Raw genomic sequence first — 17,127 nt, forward strand, 5'->3', positions numbered from 1 at the left:
TCGATAAAGTTAGCTGAAAATTTAGACTCCCTTAAACACAGTAGTCAACGGGTGAGGTAGGTTGGAGAAAATCTGGGGGAAGGCAGGTGTAGGAGGTACCTCGGAAGGTTTAGAGTGGTCCTGAGGGGTTACAGTGGCATCGTACCCTTGATTCGGGTACCCTTGCGGGAAATATGGAGTACTGAAAGTGAGGTTAGGGTTATTGTTAGCCTGCAATGTTACAGGCGCAGATAATCTCATCTGTGAAGGGTTCTCGCTAATTTGAGAGACCATCGGAGCATTAACCACTTGTGTAGGGGTTGTGCAACCTAAAGGAACACTTGATCCAGGTGGTACCATGACTGGGGGATGGTTTTGCACCATTGCATAAGAACCAGGTTGTGTAACAATAGAGGGCAGACACTGAGCCATGGCAGAATTACTAGTCATCACAGAAAAATTGGTAGTGATACCGACATGCGAAGAAGATACATTATATGAATCACTTACAGATGCCGTACCACTTAACAACAAAGCAGAAGAGTCCAGGCGAGCATTACTCACATCAGGCTCCCGAATAACACTAGCACTAGTTGCCACAGTACACACTTGAGAAGCTACAGATGCGGAACCAGAGTTAACACTTTCACACGATTCAGAAAGGGTAGATACTTGTACCTCAGAACTAGTGTTAGGCAACTCCTTCCCTTCAAGCAAGCCTATGATTTTGTCCAGTATTCTTAAAACTGTACTAATGAGGATTCACACTCCTGTCGCTCATTGGCCGGCAATTTAAGAGACAACAAATCCCTAATTCTGTCCAGGTAATGTAATAACTGTGCCTTAACCTGTGCTAATTGGCCATGCGAGGGCTCAGAAGCCCCGAAAGACATAAGAATGGCCTTAAATTCTACCACTTGCATCCGGGAGATCGTGGGTTCGAGCCCCACTGTCGGCAGCCCTGAAGATGGTTTTCCGTGGTTTCCCATTTTCACACCAGGCAAATGCTGGGACTGTACCTTAATTAAGGCCACGGCCGCTTCCTTCCAACTCCTAGGTCTTTCCTATCCCATCGTCGCCATATGTGTCGGTGCGACGTAAAGCAAATAGCAAAAAAAAAAAATTCTACCAATTTACCTTTAACCACGACCAAAGACTCGCGCAACTCGTCCGTAGTTAACTCAGGAATGGTTATGGGTAAAATAAGGGACTGTTTCAATAGGCTTGTGTCATCTCTGACATTGCCTGTAGAATTCAGTTTGTGGATACGAAGTTCATAAATTAACTCTAACTTTCTTAAATGGAAAGGATTAGGAACAGCATGAGCCATCCCGACAGGTAGAAACTAAATTTCAAGGTGATTTACTCATTTCAGACCTTACGCTTGTTAGGTTAGATACGATCACCATTCACTTTTCTTTTGTCCGCAATCAATCACTTGCTCAGCTACCAACATGTATGATATAAATGTTGATTCCCATAGGGAATCTGAAAAAATTTGTTCCGAATGAGCAAATTTATAATACCAATATAAATGGTCCGTTATTGGACATTATAAATTTTCCAGCTAACTCATTCCTGGTTGCCAGCGTTTCGTCCCCGTGTGCCAGGCTGGGCTCATCAGTTGGCACTTAGCACACCCACCAAGACGCTGGCTAGTGCATACCGTGGAAGCCACTGCGTTGGCTAGTTGTAGCCACCGGCAGTGCCAACGCACTATGAGAGATATTGTCTCATTATCAAAAATTGATGCCTGCTTGGCCATCGGATGATACAGATGTTGATTCCCATAGGGAATCTGAAAAATTTTTTCCTAATGAGCAAATTTATAATACCAATATGAATGGTCCGTAATGTCCAATGCCTTTCAGCCCTTACTTGTTTCCCTGATATGGGGCCGCCTCCATACGGCAGTTCCTCCGCAGGTGACCACGCTCGCTGCAGTTCAAACAGGTGATCTCGTTGGTGCGTTGGCATCTCAGCGGTGGCGTGCATCGTTCTCCTGTAACGGCGTGGGTCTGCGGCGCATCTTCGCTCCTCACGGCTCATATTCTTGGTGATGGTGCTGCTGTTCCCTTCACTGCCTCCATCCTCAGGGCTAAAGTGAGGGTCTCCCTGAGGTTATGTTGCCCGCTGAGCATCAGCTTTTGACAGATCTCAGCGTCACGGAGCCCATCAATGAATGTATAGGCTGCCTCCTGCTGAATGTAGTCCTGAGGCAACCCATCCAGAGCCTTGGGGGCTAGCTGCTTCACATCTTGCGCAATTCCTGTATCAGCTGTCGAGCGCTCTAACAATCTCCTCGTAGGTGGCACCCGGGTGAAGGCTGTGTTGTACATCCACTGCTGGTCCTTGCAGTCCGGCGATTAGGTACACAGCCCTTTTCTCTGATGTCCAACCGCTGTGCCCGCGCACAGTCTCGAATTGGGCGCGGGAGCTCCGCCAAGATGTTTCCCTGTCGAAGCGCAGGGGTTTTGCCTTCCCGGCGCTGGAGCCGCTATCGTTGCAGGTGGTCCTAGCATGAGTCTCCATGGCTGTCACTCTCGTACTCAGGGCACATACTTCTTCTTTCAGGTCTCGAACCCCTGACTCCAGAACCTGCGGTATTTCTTTGATCTGTTTTTCAACCAGTTCCTGTACGTCCTGCATAATGTCACTCTTTAATTTTCTTTCGAGAGAGCGCATTTCCTGTTCTAATTTACCTTGTCCACCCTTAAGTTCAGTTAATTCCAGTTTCAGTTCGCTCTTGATTTCGTCCTGTTTGGATGAGAGTTTGGTGAACTTATTCGCTATCCACTTTACTATTAACAAGGAATTCCTAGTTACGAAATTACTGCTACCAGTTGATCCCGATTCTGACACCAGTTGTGACAAGTTGGCGGGGTAGTAGGATAAATTAACACTAGACTGGTAGCTTCTATACTAAGATTTATTAACTAAACACTAAACTACACATAACACGCGCTCTCTCTCTTTGTTTCTCACTTGTTCTCACACTGCACAGTTTTACATTCATACACAAGGTAAACAGTTATGTCACAAAGTCACAGGGCCATATGTTCTCTCCTTCACCATCAGTCCGCACTGTAGCATGCTAGTCCGACAATCACGGCATCCCACACGCTTCACAGTACTGGCTGTCACTCGCTGACTGGGCTCACGACTGAACTACGCCAACCCCAGGCAAGTCACTCCTCTCTTACATACCTGCGCCAGCCCTTCCAGAACAGTCCAGATGCTAGATGTATCCAGGAACCTTGCGAGATGTAAGACTCCAGACTAATCGTTCGGTAATTTCCCTAGTCCTCTGTTGGCTACCACGGACAGAAGCGAGAGGGGGGGGGGCCAATCTAGCATTTAAGTCTTGTTTGTGATTGGCGCGGTCGAGTGTAAGGGGGTGGGCTGATACGGTGATGCCCCCAGCCCATAGCAAGTTGGCATGGCGGACGCTATAACAATTACAATGTCTTCCAGTTTGCGTAGGCACTCTTCAGCTGAGTTACTTGACGCTAAGATGTCATCCAGATAAATGAAATGGTCGATACTTGACTAATGACACTCTGGAAGATGGCTGGAGCTGAGGCCAACCCGTATGGCAGGTAAACACACTTGTATGCGCCATGTGGTGCGCTTGGTGTCAAAATATCCAAAGAGACTGGGGTCAGTTTAAGCTGTTGGTAGGGCTGAGTGAGATCTAGCACACTGAAATCTGAACCTTGGACAATGGATAAATCTTTCAATTACAGGTAAGGGATGGTACTCACGACCAAGCGTACTTTGAAACTCCACAAATTTGTGCAGACTTCGGGAACAATTACTACAGGAGTTTCCTAGGTGTGGCGGTTAGTTTTCTATGTACAACCATTTGCTTCCATTTCCTCAGGCTTTTTTTTTCTTCCATTAAGGGAATGGAGATTATATGAGGGCCTTAGAAAATGGGAGTGCCTCCCTATTTTAAAATTATTCTAACCTTCACCTTTAATTTCTCCTGGTACCCCCCTTAAGGACTGAGATGTATTTATTCTTGAGTTCATCTGCTACATCACTGCATACCTGCTAATCTAATGTCTAATCTAGGATAAGCCTAGCAGCAAGAGGAAATGCCCCCAAATGGCTGCAAGGCATAATGCAGCAGACTGCCCCTTACAAGAAATTAGAACAGGGGTTTCTTCCAACAAGTCCATTTCGTATCCAGTAGAACCATAAAGGGGAGTAGTACTTACCAGGAGTAGGTGTCGGAAATGTGTACTGTATACAGGCTGCCAGTAAGTTTACAGCTGGCCGCTATATCAGCCTCCATTGAGAGGGGCACACCTTCATCTTCCAGCTGAACACTACACTAGTATGGACTAGAGCTTGATTCTTTTTGACCTTGTACAAGCCACAGTCGCTCAAGTGCGGCCAGTATCCAGTATTTGGGAGATAGTGGGTTTGATCCCCATTGTCGGTAGCCCTGAAGATGGTTTTCCGTGGTTTCCAATTTTCACACCAGGCAAATGCTGAGGCTGTACCTTAATTAAGGCCACTTCCTTCCCGGTCCTAGCCCTTTCCTGTCCCATTGTCGCCATAAGACCTATCTGTGTTGGTGTGACGTTAAGCCAATAACAAACAAAAAAACAAAAAACAAATTGAACAGGCACTAAATGGAGTTCCTCTTGAACTTGATGGACAGTTCCTTGATGCTGAGAAGAATTCTTGGCCCCACAACAAATCTTCCTCTGAATGGCAGTTATGACATTCTGTATTTTTAAATGGGCATTTAGATCTAACAAGAGATCCACCACAACCTGCACATAAAAAACAATCGGACTGCTAGAGATAGGGTCCTGATGACTGATTATTATTATTATTTTGTATGGCAAAATAAGGATACAGTGGAAATGTACATATTACAAAAAGCTATATATAGTATTTACAGATCAGGTAAATTAAAATGTAATGTCCAGTGTATTCAACCAGTTCACAACTTCATCGGTGGCACTGTGTATATCCTGAATAGTTCCTTCAAATCTTCTTCATGGGCACTCCGTAGCAATGTGCTGGATGGTCTGGGGGACATTGTCACAGTTGCAGTATGAGTTTTCAGCTTTTCCCCACTTGTGAAGCCAGAATTTGCATATTCCATGGTTTGTCCTAATTCTGTTTAAAGATGTCTATGCCTTTCTAGGTAAATTGAAACCAGGCAGAGCTTTACATGGATTGTTAATTAAACCCAGCTGATCATTCTTCTTTCCAGGTCTGATCAGGATTAAAATGTGATTCAGCAAGCCTTTCTCCTAATTTCCATGATGGGTTCCTTGATTTCAATCTCACTGGTTTCTGAAATTTGCAGTCCTGATGTAAGGGTAGTTGAGGGTTGCTGCAACATTTCTTCCATTCTCCTACCAGAGCTGCTTCCCTTCGTATATGAGGGGGGGGTGGATGTTGAATGACACAGATAGCTATTGTAGGGGTGTTGATTTGATAGTGCCAGATATTGTCCTCATTGTGTCATTGAGTCAGGTCAGAATATATTCTGCTATCGTATGCGACAGTAGACAGTACTACCTGCGACAGACTGGCCGAGGGTCTGGCGGCCGATACCAAACCAGGCAAACTAAGGGAAAACCGATAGCTGCGAGCAGAGGAGTTTTCCCTTATGAGACCTTTGTGTGGGATATAACACACAAATTCATCAGCTGCTAACTTGCAGTGAGGCAAGGGGACTGCCAAAGGCTAAGGGAGACCACCCTGAAAGAAAAGCCTCTAGTACGTTAGGCCTAGTAAGTCAGTACAGGAGTACAATGCAGTTGCTTTCAAAATGAAAATGAGCCTCGGAAAGAAACATATTCTGAATCTGATCAAAAATTAGATGTTGGCTTTTCAGGCATTTGCTCTATTAACCAGCGTTTCGTCTTAGGTCTGACGCTAGACTATGCTCTATTGGTGGAAAAATATCTAATTCCCTCCATGGGAACTTAGAATATTCTGAATGTCGACAATACTTCAAGTACTCTTGGAACTAAGGATGACGTCATGTCCGATGTTCATTCAAGATGCACAAGAAGAGCCGATCATAGAAACAAGCTTCAGATTGGAACCTTAAACGTTATGATTCTAACAGGAAAATGCAACAAAATCACGGACTTAATGAACTTTAGACATATTCCCTTCCTAGGGCTAAGTGAAACCAAATGGAAAGGTTGCAACACAAGAATGTTAGAGGACAGATATAAATTATACTGGGGTGGTAATCCTGCAGTGGAGACAAATGGAGTTGGTTTTATACTCCATAAAGACATTGATAGTGTAACAGATGTCTCCTTCATCAATGAGAGATTAATTAAAGCTAAAATATGCCTAAATGGAGAAACTCAAACTGTAATCCAAGTTTATGCTCCCCAACAGGTAGGAACTGATAGGTCAGGTTATGAAGGCATTATTGGTCCATATGGATTTGGTAATAGAAATGAGGAGGGTGAACTTCTGCTTGATCTATATACACGAAACCAACTTCTGGTGAAGAACTCGTGGTTTCAGAAACGGGATAGCCACAAGATAACGAGATACAGCTGGGATGGTCAGTATAGATCAGTGATAGACCTTATCATCACAGATAGGTCAAGTGGAGAAAAGGTGCATGATGTAAAAGTTATACCTAGTGAGAGCCTTGATAGTGACCATAGACTTCTCATTGCAGACCCAAGAGTCACCAAACCTATTATTAAAGTAAACAAGAAGAAAAAAACCACAAATTAAAGACTGGAAATTGAAAGATGTGGAAGTCAAACAGCAGTTTCAAGAGGAAATTAGAGCTAAAATACCAATAACAGACACAAAGAAAGGTAATGAAGAATGGAATGATTTTTAAGGCAAGTCTGGTTGGTAGTGAAGATAAAATATGTGGAAGAACAAGCAGAAGAGTGAGAGAGAAAAGAACATCTTGGTGGAATGATAAAGTGAAAGAAGCCATAATAAAAAGGAATAAAGCCAAAAATGTTCTTGATGTGGCTAAGTCTGACAGAAGAATCAACAGCGACCGAATAGACAACAATAAATTGGAAGAGATGGCAAAGGAATATAGATACAGAAGTTGGAAGTCAAGAGAATTGTAGGGAAGAAAAAGAGAAAAGTTGGAAAGAATTTACAACTAAACTGGAAGAAGACAGTAAAGGGAATATGAAAATGATATATGGAATAGTAAAAAGTAAAAGATCAGATAAAGAAGCAATTACAGCTCTGGATACAGCAGATGGGAATATAGTTCGCAATATGAAAGATATCACGGATACAATGGGGCAGTATTTTGACAAGCTCCTAAATGGCCCTAAAGAGATCTCTGTTGAGGATGTAGGACAGAAAACAATAGAGGAAGATATCCCAATTACATGGTCAGAAGTAGAGCAAGCTCTCCATAGGATGAGAAGTGGTAAGTCAGCAGGAGCTGATGAAATTACAGCTGACATGATTAAAGCTGCTGGTCCGCCAGGAATACAGTGGATGTATAGAGTTCTCAGAACAATATGGAAGGATAACGAAATACCTGAAGATTGGACAAAAGGGGTGATAGTTCCTATCTTCAAGAAAGGGAGTAGAAGGAAAAGTGAAAATTACAGAGGCATTACCCTCTTATCACACAGCCTTAAAATTATGGAGAAGATCATTGAAGCCAGAGTAAGGGATATACTAGAGCCTATCTTAGAAGAGGAACAACATGGCTTTAGGACTGGAAGAAGCACAACAGATCTGATATTGAGGATGTTGGCAGAGAAACACTGGGAAAGAGGAAAGGACCTAATTATTGTGTTTATGGACCTTGAAAATGCGTATTATAATGTTCCTTGATCAACTATTTGGAAAAGTCTTAGAAAACTTGGTGTACCGGAGTACCTTATTAGGAAGATCCAAATGCTATATATTAATTGTAAAAGCTGTGTCAGAATTGGAGATGGTCACTCTGAATGGTTCAATACAACCAAAGGAGTACAACAGGGAAGTGCCTTATCACCTCTTCTATTCATAGCAGTTATGGATACCATTTTAAAGGAACTAAAAGGAAAAGGTAATAAAGATCTTCAGGCTCTGGTGTTTGCAGATGATCTGGCAATATGGGATGAAACAGAGGAGGGAGTGCACAATAATCTGAATGCATGGTGAAAGAAGTTTGATGATTATGGAATGAAATTGAACCCATCAAAAACAGTAGCATTGAAAATCAGCAGACATAATACAGAATGCAACATAAAAATACAGGACCACCAAGTTGAAGTAGTACACCAATTCAGGTATTTAGGAAGTGTAATGGCTAGTAATAACAGAGCTGAGATAGAAATAATAAACAGAGTAACCAAAGGCTCTAACTTTTACAGTATCGTTAGACACCTACTATGGGATGAGAAGGTCCCACAAAGAACAAAAATGACCCTGTACAAGTCATATTTCATTCTCATCCTTACATATTCTCTGGAAACCTGCACACTAACGTCAAAGGATTGTAATAGGATTCAAGCCTGTGAAATTAAATTTTTTAGAACTGCCCTCCAAAAGACCCGACTTGATCATGTGAAAAATGATATCTGATCTAACCTAGGTCTAAATGAATCGATAGAGGAAAGAGGTCATCTAGACTTAAATGGTTTGGGCATGTTAAACAAATGAATAGCACAAGTTTACCACGTGCTTATTTGGAAAAGAGAATAACAGGTGGAAGACCAGCTGGAAGACCAAGAAGAAGATGGATGGACCAACTGAGGGAAGACGTGGAAAGAAGAGGATAGAATTGGGAATCTGTCTTGGACAACGAAATGTTTTTGAATAGGCAACTTTGGAAGACGCTCGTTTTCAAACACCCTAACCAGCTCGCTGGAAGGGCAAACCGATGATGATGTGTCATTTAGGTGGATATCAACTTTTTCAGTATGTGCGCTGGTAAGCCACACACGACAGCATTATTCAGCCACTGGATAAACTAAAGCGAGGGCTGAAGTTCGTAGAACCAATGTGACTGCCCCCCAACCTGTTCCACTGAGCTTATGTAACATGTTGTTTCTTGTTTTTATCTTTTCTGCAGTATTATGAGGATGTTTATACATCAGTGTCCAGTCCATTGTGATGCCCAAATATTTTGGGCAAAGATTATATTTCATCATTGGCCTTTGAATTCCACTAGAGGTGTGTAGTCGGCTCTTTTATTGTCTAGATGGAAACAGCTAACTTCAGTTTTATTCAGGTTAGGTTTAAGTTGCTATGTATTGAAATATTTGTTCAATGTATGGAGATCCTCTGTAAGTACAATTACTGATGTTTTAAAATCATTGGATTGGGCAATCAGAACTATGTCATCTGCATTTATGAATTTCCTGGAAATAGTTTCTGGGAGATCTGCAGTGTAGATGTTGAACAGTAATGGAGCAAGAACTGAGCCTTGTGGTAGGCCATCATTCAGTACATAGGCTTGCTCACGCTGCCATTTAAATGTACCTCAAATACTCTATTGCATAGCATGTTGTTGAGAAGTGTCGCGAGGGTCTTACAGGGAATAATCTCCAAGAATTTCAAAATCATTCCTTGTCGCCAAACTGTATCATAGGCTGATGTCAAGTCCACAAATACTGCAATGATCTTCTTCTTGCCATATTCTAATAAAAGGATGAACTTTATATGAGGGCCTTCATACTTTACCAGTAAGTAAGGGATTACGATGAGGTATAATTGTATTTATTATCTCTGAAGTATTTTTCTTTATCTCCTTCTTCTGAGCTTTTTTTCATAGAAGTCTTTCACCCAGTATTGAATTAGGGAGACTTTGACCCCCTTTATGTATTCAACCTTTAAATCCTCTCCAAATTCCCCTTCTTAATACTACTATTTTCTTGCTTCAGGAGTAACTGTTACCTGAAATAAACCTAATCATCTTATTACCTTAATATTAGTAAACTACTTATTTCTTACTTTAATCGTAATCATAAAAATTACAAATATCTTTCAAGGTTCTTTACGACAAAAATTTTAATGACCAAACCTATACGAGTATCACGCCCTCTTTTTAAAATTGCTAATAATGCCCTATTAGATCTGCCTGCCCCCTCCAATATTTCCGCTTGAAGAAACTTTGGATCACTCCTCGGCCTTTGTTTAATAATTCAAATTGCCACCGGTCTTTTCTTAGCAATACACGATTGATGTATGGATAATTGTGAATGATGAAACAATAAATATAATTCAGATTATTTATTTTGAATTAATCAATCTTTTTGATTGGAAGTCAAATGTACTTATATACTAAATAAATAATAAATTATCTTCCCCATATCAACACCTCTTTTGATTTTTTGGGCATCCTGAAGTTTATATTCTAATTCTCCCAGGATTTGGTATGGTCTAGATCAAACACCTTTATTTGTATGAGCCGTAGCTATTACTGCTCTTCTCCTCCTCCTCTCTTTACCTGTATTAGCAGGTGCTATTTCTATGCTGCTCACCGACCGAAATTTAAATACCTCATTCTTTGATCCTGCTGGTAGTGGCAATGAGTGTACCTAAAATTAAAGTTGCAGTAAATAAAAACTTAGAAGGAGAAGAGCAGTAATACCTACGGCTCATACAAATAAAGGTGTTTGATCTAGTGATATTCCAGGGGCTCGTATATTAATAGTTGTGGTAATAAAATTAACGGCTCCTAGAATTGATGATACCCCTGCTAAGTGAAGAGAGAAAATTGCTAAATCAACAGAAGCACCAGTGTGAGCGATTCCTGATTTCCTACATCCTATTCTTGATTTCCCTAGGAGGTATATTAGTCCTTTTTATCTACATTACTAGTTTAGCTTCTAATGAGCTATTTTACTTCTATAAAAACCTTTGTCATTACCTTATTATTAATCACCTTAATTTTAATAATTTCATCGATAAGAGATCCATATTTTACCAACAAACTTACCAAAAATATGGACCTTAGATCTAATAAATATTTAATTAGAATAATAATCATAGTTTATTTTATTTTTAATGTATATTTCTTGAAATATATATATATATATATATATATATATATATATATATATATATATATATATATATTCTCAGTATGGCTGGTGAACGCCAATATTTGTTCACAGCAGCTTCGTTCTTGTCGGAATCCGGCTTGTTCAATGTTGGAAGGCTATAGTTGAAATTCTGTTATAGATCATTCTTTCAATTAGCTTATAGCATATGCTTAAGAGTGTGATTGGACGATAATCCTCTGGACATTTTTCACTTTTCCCAGGCTTTAGAAAATGGCAACTATTTTGGTTCTCGTGAACAGGGATGGAAATCTACCATTTCTTAAGATGTCATTAAAGAATTTAACCAGCCAGTCTAGAGTTCTAGGACCACAATGTTTTAGGAACTCTGGATATATTCCATCCAGTCCAGCTGCTTTGCCTGGTTTAATCTCTTTCAGAGTTGTTGAAATTTCTGCAACAGTGAATTCTCCTGAGAACTCTGGGAGGTTGTGTTAGCCAGAGATAGTCTGGTTCTTAGCTCCTTTTTGAGTTTTTGAGTTCCATTTTTATCAACATTATCTGGTCTCTTGGAAAGACTGACAGTTCTTTTTGCTACATCTCCTGGAGTTACTTCTGAATTCTTATTAATATACATACCTAGGTGTGCTACTTCCAAGCTTTCTCAGAAGAGTCCATGCTTTTCTACTTCAGTGTTGGAAATTCATACTTGTCATCATTGAATTCCATTTCTCTTTTCTGGAAGAATCCAAGCAGTGCAATAGTTCTTCGCCATTCTTAAATCCTCTAGGAATGTGGTTCTTCGTTATGGAGCATATTAAACCAACAAATCGCTTATAATAGTCAAGTTTTGGTGGAATTTACTGAAATGTTATAGTCCTATTCATTAGTAAAAGCTTCCCAGTGTGCTTTTCCAAAGGCGTTGATCTTATCATTGGGACCTCGATGCCGGTCTTTATAAGAATTGGTCTATGTTGACTCCAGGGAAACTTGTTCAGTACTTTCATGCTGCACTGTAAAGGGTTTCCATGTTCATCTCTTGAAACAAAACATAGGTTGGAATTGGTGTCTTTCTTCCATCTGCCTGAATGAAAGGAGCCTTTCTTTTTTGCATCATATATTAGAACAACATATTCTGTTTCAGACCATTCTAACATGTTAAGACCATCTGCATTAGTGTCTCATAACCCCAGGACGTACTCCTGCTGTTGAAATCACCCTTAATAATTGTAGGGTGATTTATGTTCTGGATGGTGTCTTTGCTCCAAGGCCGAAAAGGTGGTTTATAAATGTTTATTATTTCCAAGTTTGCTAACCATGGTAATGAAGATGTCATTAGAGCTTATGTTTTGAATTTCTGCATGGTCAGTCTTATTTCAGCTGTACGTGGTAGTACCATAATTTCTGCGAAAAATAGCTGCAGCAAGATTGAATCCTGATCATTTACATCTGGTTTTTGTCCTCACAATGTGTTCCTTGTAGTAGTACAATATCTGCATGGTTGTCATTTAGTACCTTTAAAAGGTAGTCACTTTTTGATCAACTTATACCCTCGATATTTAGTTGGAGGATATTCAGAGAGGGTCCTATATTCTTTACTGTCGATTGGTTCTGAAAAAAAACATTTGGATTTGGAAAATGTTCCATTATCTCATTATCTCATATTCTTCTCATATTCTTGTAGTATAACCTATGTGAGTTGGGATATCCCTGCAGCAGAGCTTAGGGTCCAGCGGCCAATGTTGTTGCTTACTTAGCACCACCCAGGAGACACGTGTTCGTGCACTTTGAGGTTATACCTACGGACGTGAAGCAACCATGTCTCCCCCTGATGACTGATGAAGCCTCTTGAGATATGAGGCTGGTTTGGAACTTTTTGTAGATTAATTTTTTCATTTTTCTGTTTGTATAGCCAAACTACATTAATAGCGTTATTGTTGGCAGGGACTGGTGCAGGAATCTCATAGCAACTGGCAAGGGTTAACATGGCACTGAAGTTCCCTCTACATTTCAGATTTTATTGTGAACTACCTAGGTTCGAAGCGATATTGTGGTAAAACTGTTACTTTAAGGTGTCATCAAGAAATGTGCCAAAATTACATGTGGCAGTGAGATAACGCAATGCTAGGCTTATTGGGGTGCATAAGATTCTCTCAGGTGCTGTTTGCAGGAGCTAAATGCAAAATATTCTTCATATACTAATCTAGTTTCAAAGAAAGTGTTTTAAGCTCAGTATAGGTCTTTGTGCATGGTGCAGTCAGTGAGCAGAGGTTAGGAAGCACCCGATAGGCAACCAGACTGATACTGCTGAGGAGCCAAGCCAATTTCATTTCCTCTGAGATTGTCATAGTGGTGCAGAAGTGTTCAAACCTGGCAAAATATGACTTGATATCTTCAAGACAAGAATCAAAGGTAGAGAACTTGTGCATATTGTGGCTAATGTAGTACAAACATGCACATATGAGAGCTATATCCGCACCAGTTTATCACAGAATACACAGGAGTATTTTAATTAGTCGTCACCAGACTTCATGAATTTCTTGTATTTCTGCAGTGGATTAAATGAATAGCTAATGCTAGAAGACACACACACATATGCACGCACACACCCATATTTGAGACAAAAGTTCATCTAGCAAAATATGACCTAGCAACCTTGCTACTAAGTACTGTACGTCAGAATCGCGACGCATTACCACAACATCGGTAGTAACTCGGTGAATAGACTGCTGTATTAGCAAAAAGCAACTTACACCATCAAGCTTGGGTTCAGTGCTCGTCTATTATATATGTTTCTTTTTCACTGGTTAGTCCAAGTCATTTACAAGCAGCGTTGCATTTTGTTATTACATTAAATCATAAGACGGCAATGGCCTGTTGCATGTTAGTGAAAGCCTAGTTCCCTGTGATATTAGGGTCCTTTAAATTGCATGCATTAGTCTAAAAACCACGCAGTGCAGTATCATAATTGATCCTGTTAAGTTCATGTAGTGTGGCTTTCTGATAGAGCTGGTGTTACCGAATGATTCTCCATGGGATTTCTGTTATGAAGGAAAAAGTTTGTACATCTGTAACAAATTAATCTTGTGTTTCAATGTTGAAATCAAGGTAACAGTAAAAATACAACATAAGGCCTACAATTAAAAATACTGCATTGTGCAGAATGAAATCAATCAATCATTACTGATCTGCATTTAGGGCAGTCGTCCAGGTGGCAGATTCCCTACGTGTTATTTTCCTAGCCTTTTCTTAAATGATTGCAAAGAAATTGTAAATTTTTTGAACATCTCCCTTGGTAAGTTATTCCAATCCCTAAATTCCCTTCCTATAAACGAATATTTGCCCCAATTTGTCCTCTTGATTTCCAGCTTTATCTTCATATTGTATCTTCATATTGTGATCTTTCCTACTTTTAAAGACACCACACAAACTTATTCGTTTGCTGATGTCATTCCAACGCCATCTCTCCACTGACATCTTAGAACATACCATATAATACCAATATAGTTGGTCCGTTATTGGACTTTATAAATTTTCCAGCTAACTCATTCGTGGTTGCCAGCGTGTCACCCCCCGTATGCTAAGTTGGGCTCATCAGTTGGTAAATAGCACATCTACCAAGGCGCATGGCTAGTGCATACCGTGGAGGCCACTGCGTAGGCTACTTGGAGCCACCAGCAGTGCCAATGCACCGTGAGAGACTCGGTCTCATTTTCAAAAATTAATGGCTGCCTGGCCATCAGATGATAAAGATGTTGATTCTTGTTCTTGGAACCTGTTTCTGCCTTAAAGTACCTATACATATTCTTCCATTTTTCACTAAAATTTGTATGACCACCAATAATGCTTGCCATCATGTTATCCTTAGCTGACTTCTTTGCTAGATTCAATTTCCTAGTAAGTTCCTTCAATTTCTCCTTACTTCCACAGTCATTTCTAACTATTTCTTTCCAACCTGCATCTCATTCTTAGTCTCTTTACTTCTCTGTTATACTATAGTGGGTCTTTACCATTCCTTACCACCTTTAAAGGTACAAACCTGTTTTCACATTCCTCAACAATTGCTTTAAACCCATTCAAGAGTCTATTTACATTTTTATTTACCGTTTTCCACCGATCATAGTTACTTTTTTAAACTCCCTCATGCCTGTTTTATCAGCCATATGGTATTGCCTAATAGTCCTAATTTTAAGTCCTTCCTTTCTATCACATTTATTTTTAACAACGTCAAAAACAGCTTCGTGATCACTAATACCATCTATTACTTTGGTTTCTCTATATAACTAATCTGGTTTTACCAGCACCACGTCCAGAATATTCTTCCCTCTTGTTGGTTCCATCACTGTCTGAATCAGCTGCCCTTCCCATATTAACTTATTTGCCATTTGTTGGTGATGCTTCCTGTTGTTCGCATTACCTTCCTAATTGACATTTGGTAAATTGAGATTGCTTGCTACAATCACATTCCTTTCGATATAGTTTCCCACATAGCTGATTATCTTATCAAATAATTCTGAATCAGCGTCAGCACTACCCTTTCCTGGTCTGTACACTCCAAAGACATCAAGTTACAATAAGAATGAACAAACGACAAAAATTACACGCATTAGAGCGACTTGTACACCAGCGTTCGCGTATAATGCTTTTCCACGTCCATTACTTGTATCACTGAGCTAATCGGACAGCTCCAATATAACTTTGTGTTCCTGATATCTGTGCTTAGCCGTACCGTACACAGTTACAGTGTTACCAGTGTGTCTTATTGTAAATCCCTGTTCTATTAAACTTGTGGGCCAGAGAACATTTTACTATATCACCTTTGTTTTACAGGGTCATACAGTATCGCATGGTGTACTCAGAGTACGCCATTATTTTTTATTCACCCTGTATATTTCCAATTATAAAGAGTGTTTTAAAATATCAGCTAGCACCATAATTAAAAAGAACATGAAAAACAACTAGGACTATCTGCTGAGAGAAAAATATATACTAAGTCACATCTCCTGCCTGACTCTCAGACTTAACAATAATATGATGGTAGAGCACTGTAGAATTAAAAAATACAGGAAGTCTAAAGTTCAAGAGGGACAAAAGATGAAGTTAAATGCTGTTTTATAAAAAATTGTTTTAGAAAATTGCATTTTCTAATATTGAAGATGATGTCATTAATGTCGTTTTATGTTCCATTCACACATTTTGTGAATTACTTTTAAAATGATTAAGTTTTATTACAAATGATTATTACAAATTTGTTTCATTATTTTTTTTTTCCTGTCCCCAGCCTGTCACCCTGAACTGCTCTCATACTTTTTGTCAGTTCTGCATCAAAGAATGGAGGAAATATGAAGTGAACTGTCCTCTTTGCCGGAAATACATCACATCTGAAGCAAGAGCTTTGAATATTGATAATCTCATAGAGGAGATTATGCCTAACTTCCCTGAAGAAATGAAGCGGAAAAGAGAAAATGTTATTAGACAGAGGGAAATCTATACTTCACTTCCTTGATTACATTTTGAAAAATCAGGGAGGGAAATTAAAATGGAGTGTAGATAGGAAGGTCTTCTTTAATTCTTTAAAGAGGTACATTGATGTAACTGGGTATTTTCCATTTATAAATAATATTAATCAGCACACAGAGGTGTATTGGCTGCTGCTTAAGCTAATCTCTTTTATCAGACAATTTTTACTGAAGGGTCATCACTTTTTTTATATAGCTTACTTTTTTTGTTTCGGAAACATATTTTAAGAGATTCAGACGCAAAATATGTGAACAGATTCAGACGCAAAATATGTGAACAGTTGCAATGGAAAAATAATTTACTTCTTTGTCAACAGAAAAGACATGAGTTTTATAACTATCATCCATATATATATATATATATAAAATGAATATAGTTTAATGTATGTGAAGATTGTTTTTTAAAATGTATTTTTAGCATTGCTGTATTATGTGATACAGTTTATTATAGTTTTTGTCCTAATGAAATAATGTTCAGTCAAGAGATGAAATTGAACATTATATTTGATAATTGTTAACATTACTGGCAAGAAGAGTATTCAGTATGTTGATGATCCTTTAAAACGTGCAAATTGGCATTTGATGTGCTGTGATGGTGTATTTGTCTGCCTTTGGTGTTCTTAAATTATGTCCGGTTATCTATGTTC

The 17,127-nt window shown here is 39.5% G+C and overlaps 1 protein-coding gene across 3 annotated transcripts in view; it reads left to right on the plus strand.

Moving 5' to 3' along the window:
• Nucleotides 1-16,746, plus strand: part of LOC136886409 (uncharacterized) — a 314,687-nt gene extending 297,941 nt beyond the window's left edge. For all 3 annotated transcript variants that reach the window (XM_067159198.2, XM_067159185.2, XM_067159191.2), the window contains exon 18: nucleotides 16,243-16,746. In XM_067159198.2, the coding sequence (XP_067015299.2) occupies nucleotides 16,243-16,467 (225 nt within the window). In that variant the 3' untranslated portion in view covers nucleotides 16,468-16,746. The remainder of the gene's footprint in view (nucleotides 1-16,242) is intronic.
• Nucleotides 16,747-17,127: the final 381 nt, after the last annotated feature.

Source organism: Anabrus simplex, chromosome 1, assembly GCF_040414725.1.
Source record: "Anabrus simplex isolate iqAnaSimp1 chromosome 1, ASM4041472v1, whole genome shotgun sequence".
NCBI classification, from domain to species: Eukaryota; Metazoa; Arthropoda; class Insecta; order Orthoptera; family Tettigoniidae; genus Anabrus; species Anabrus simplex.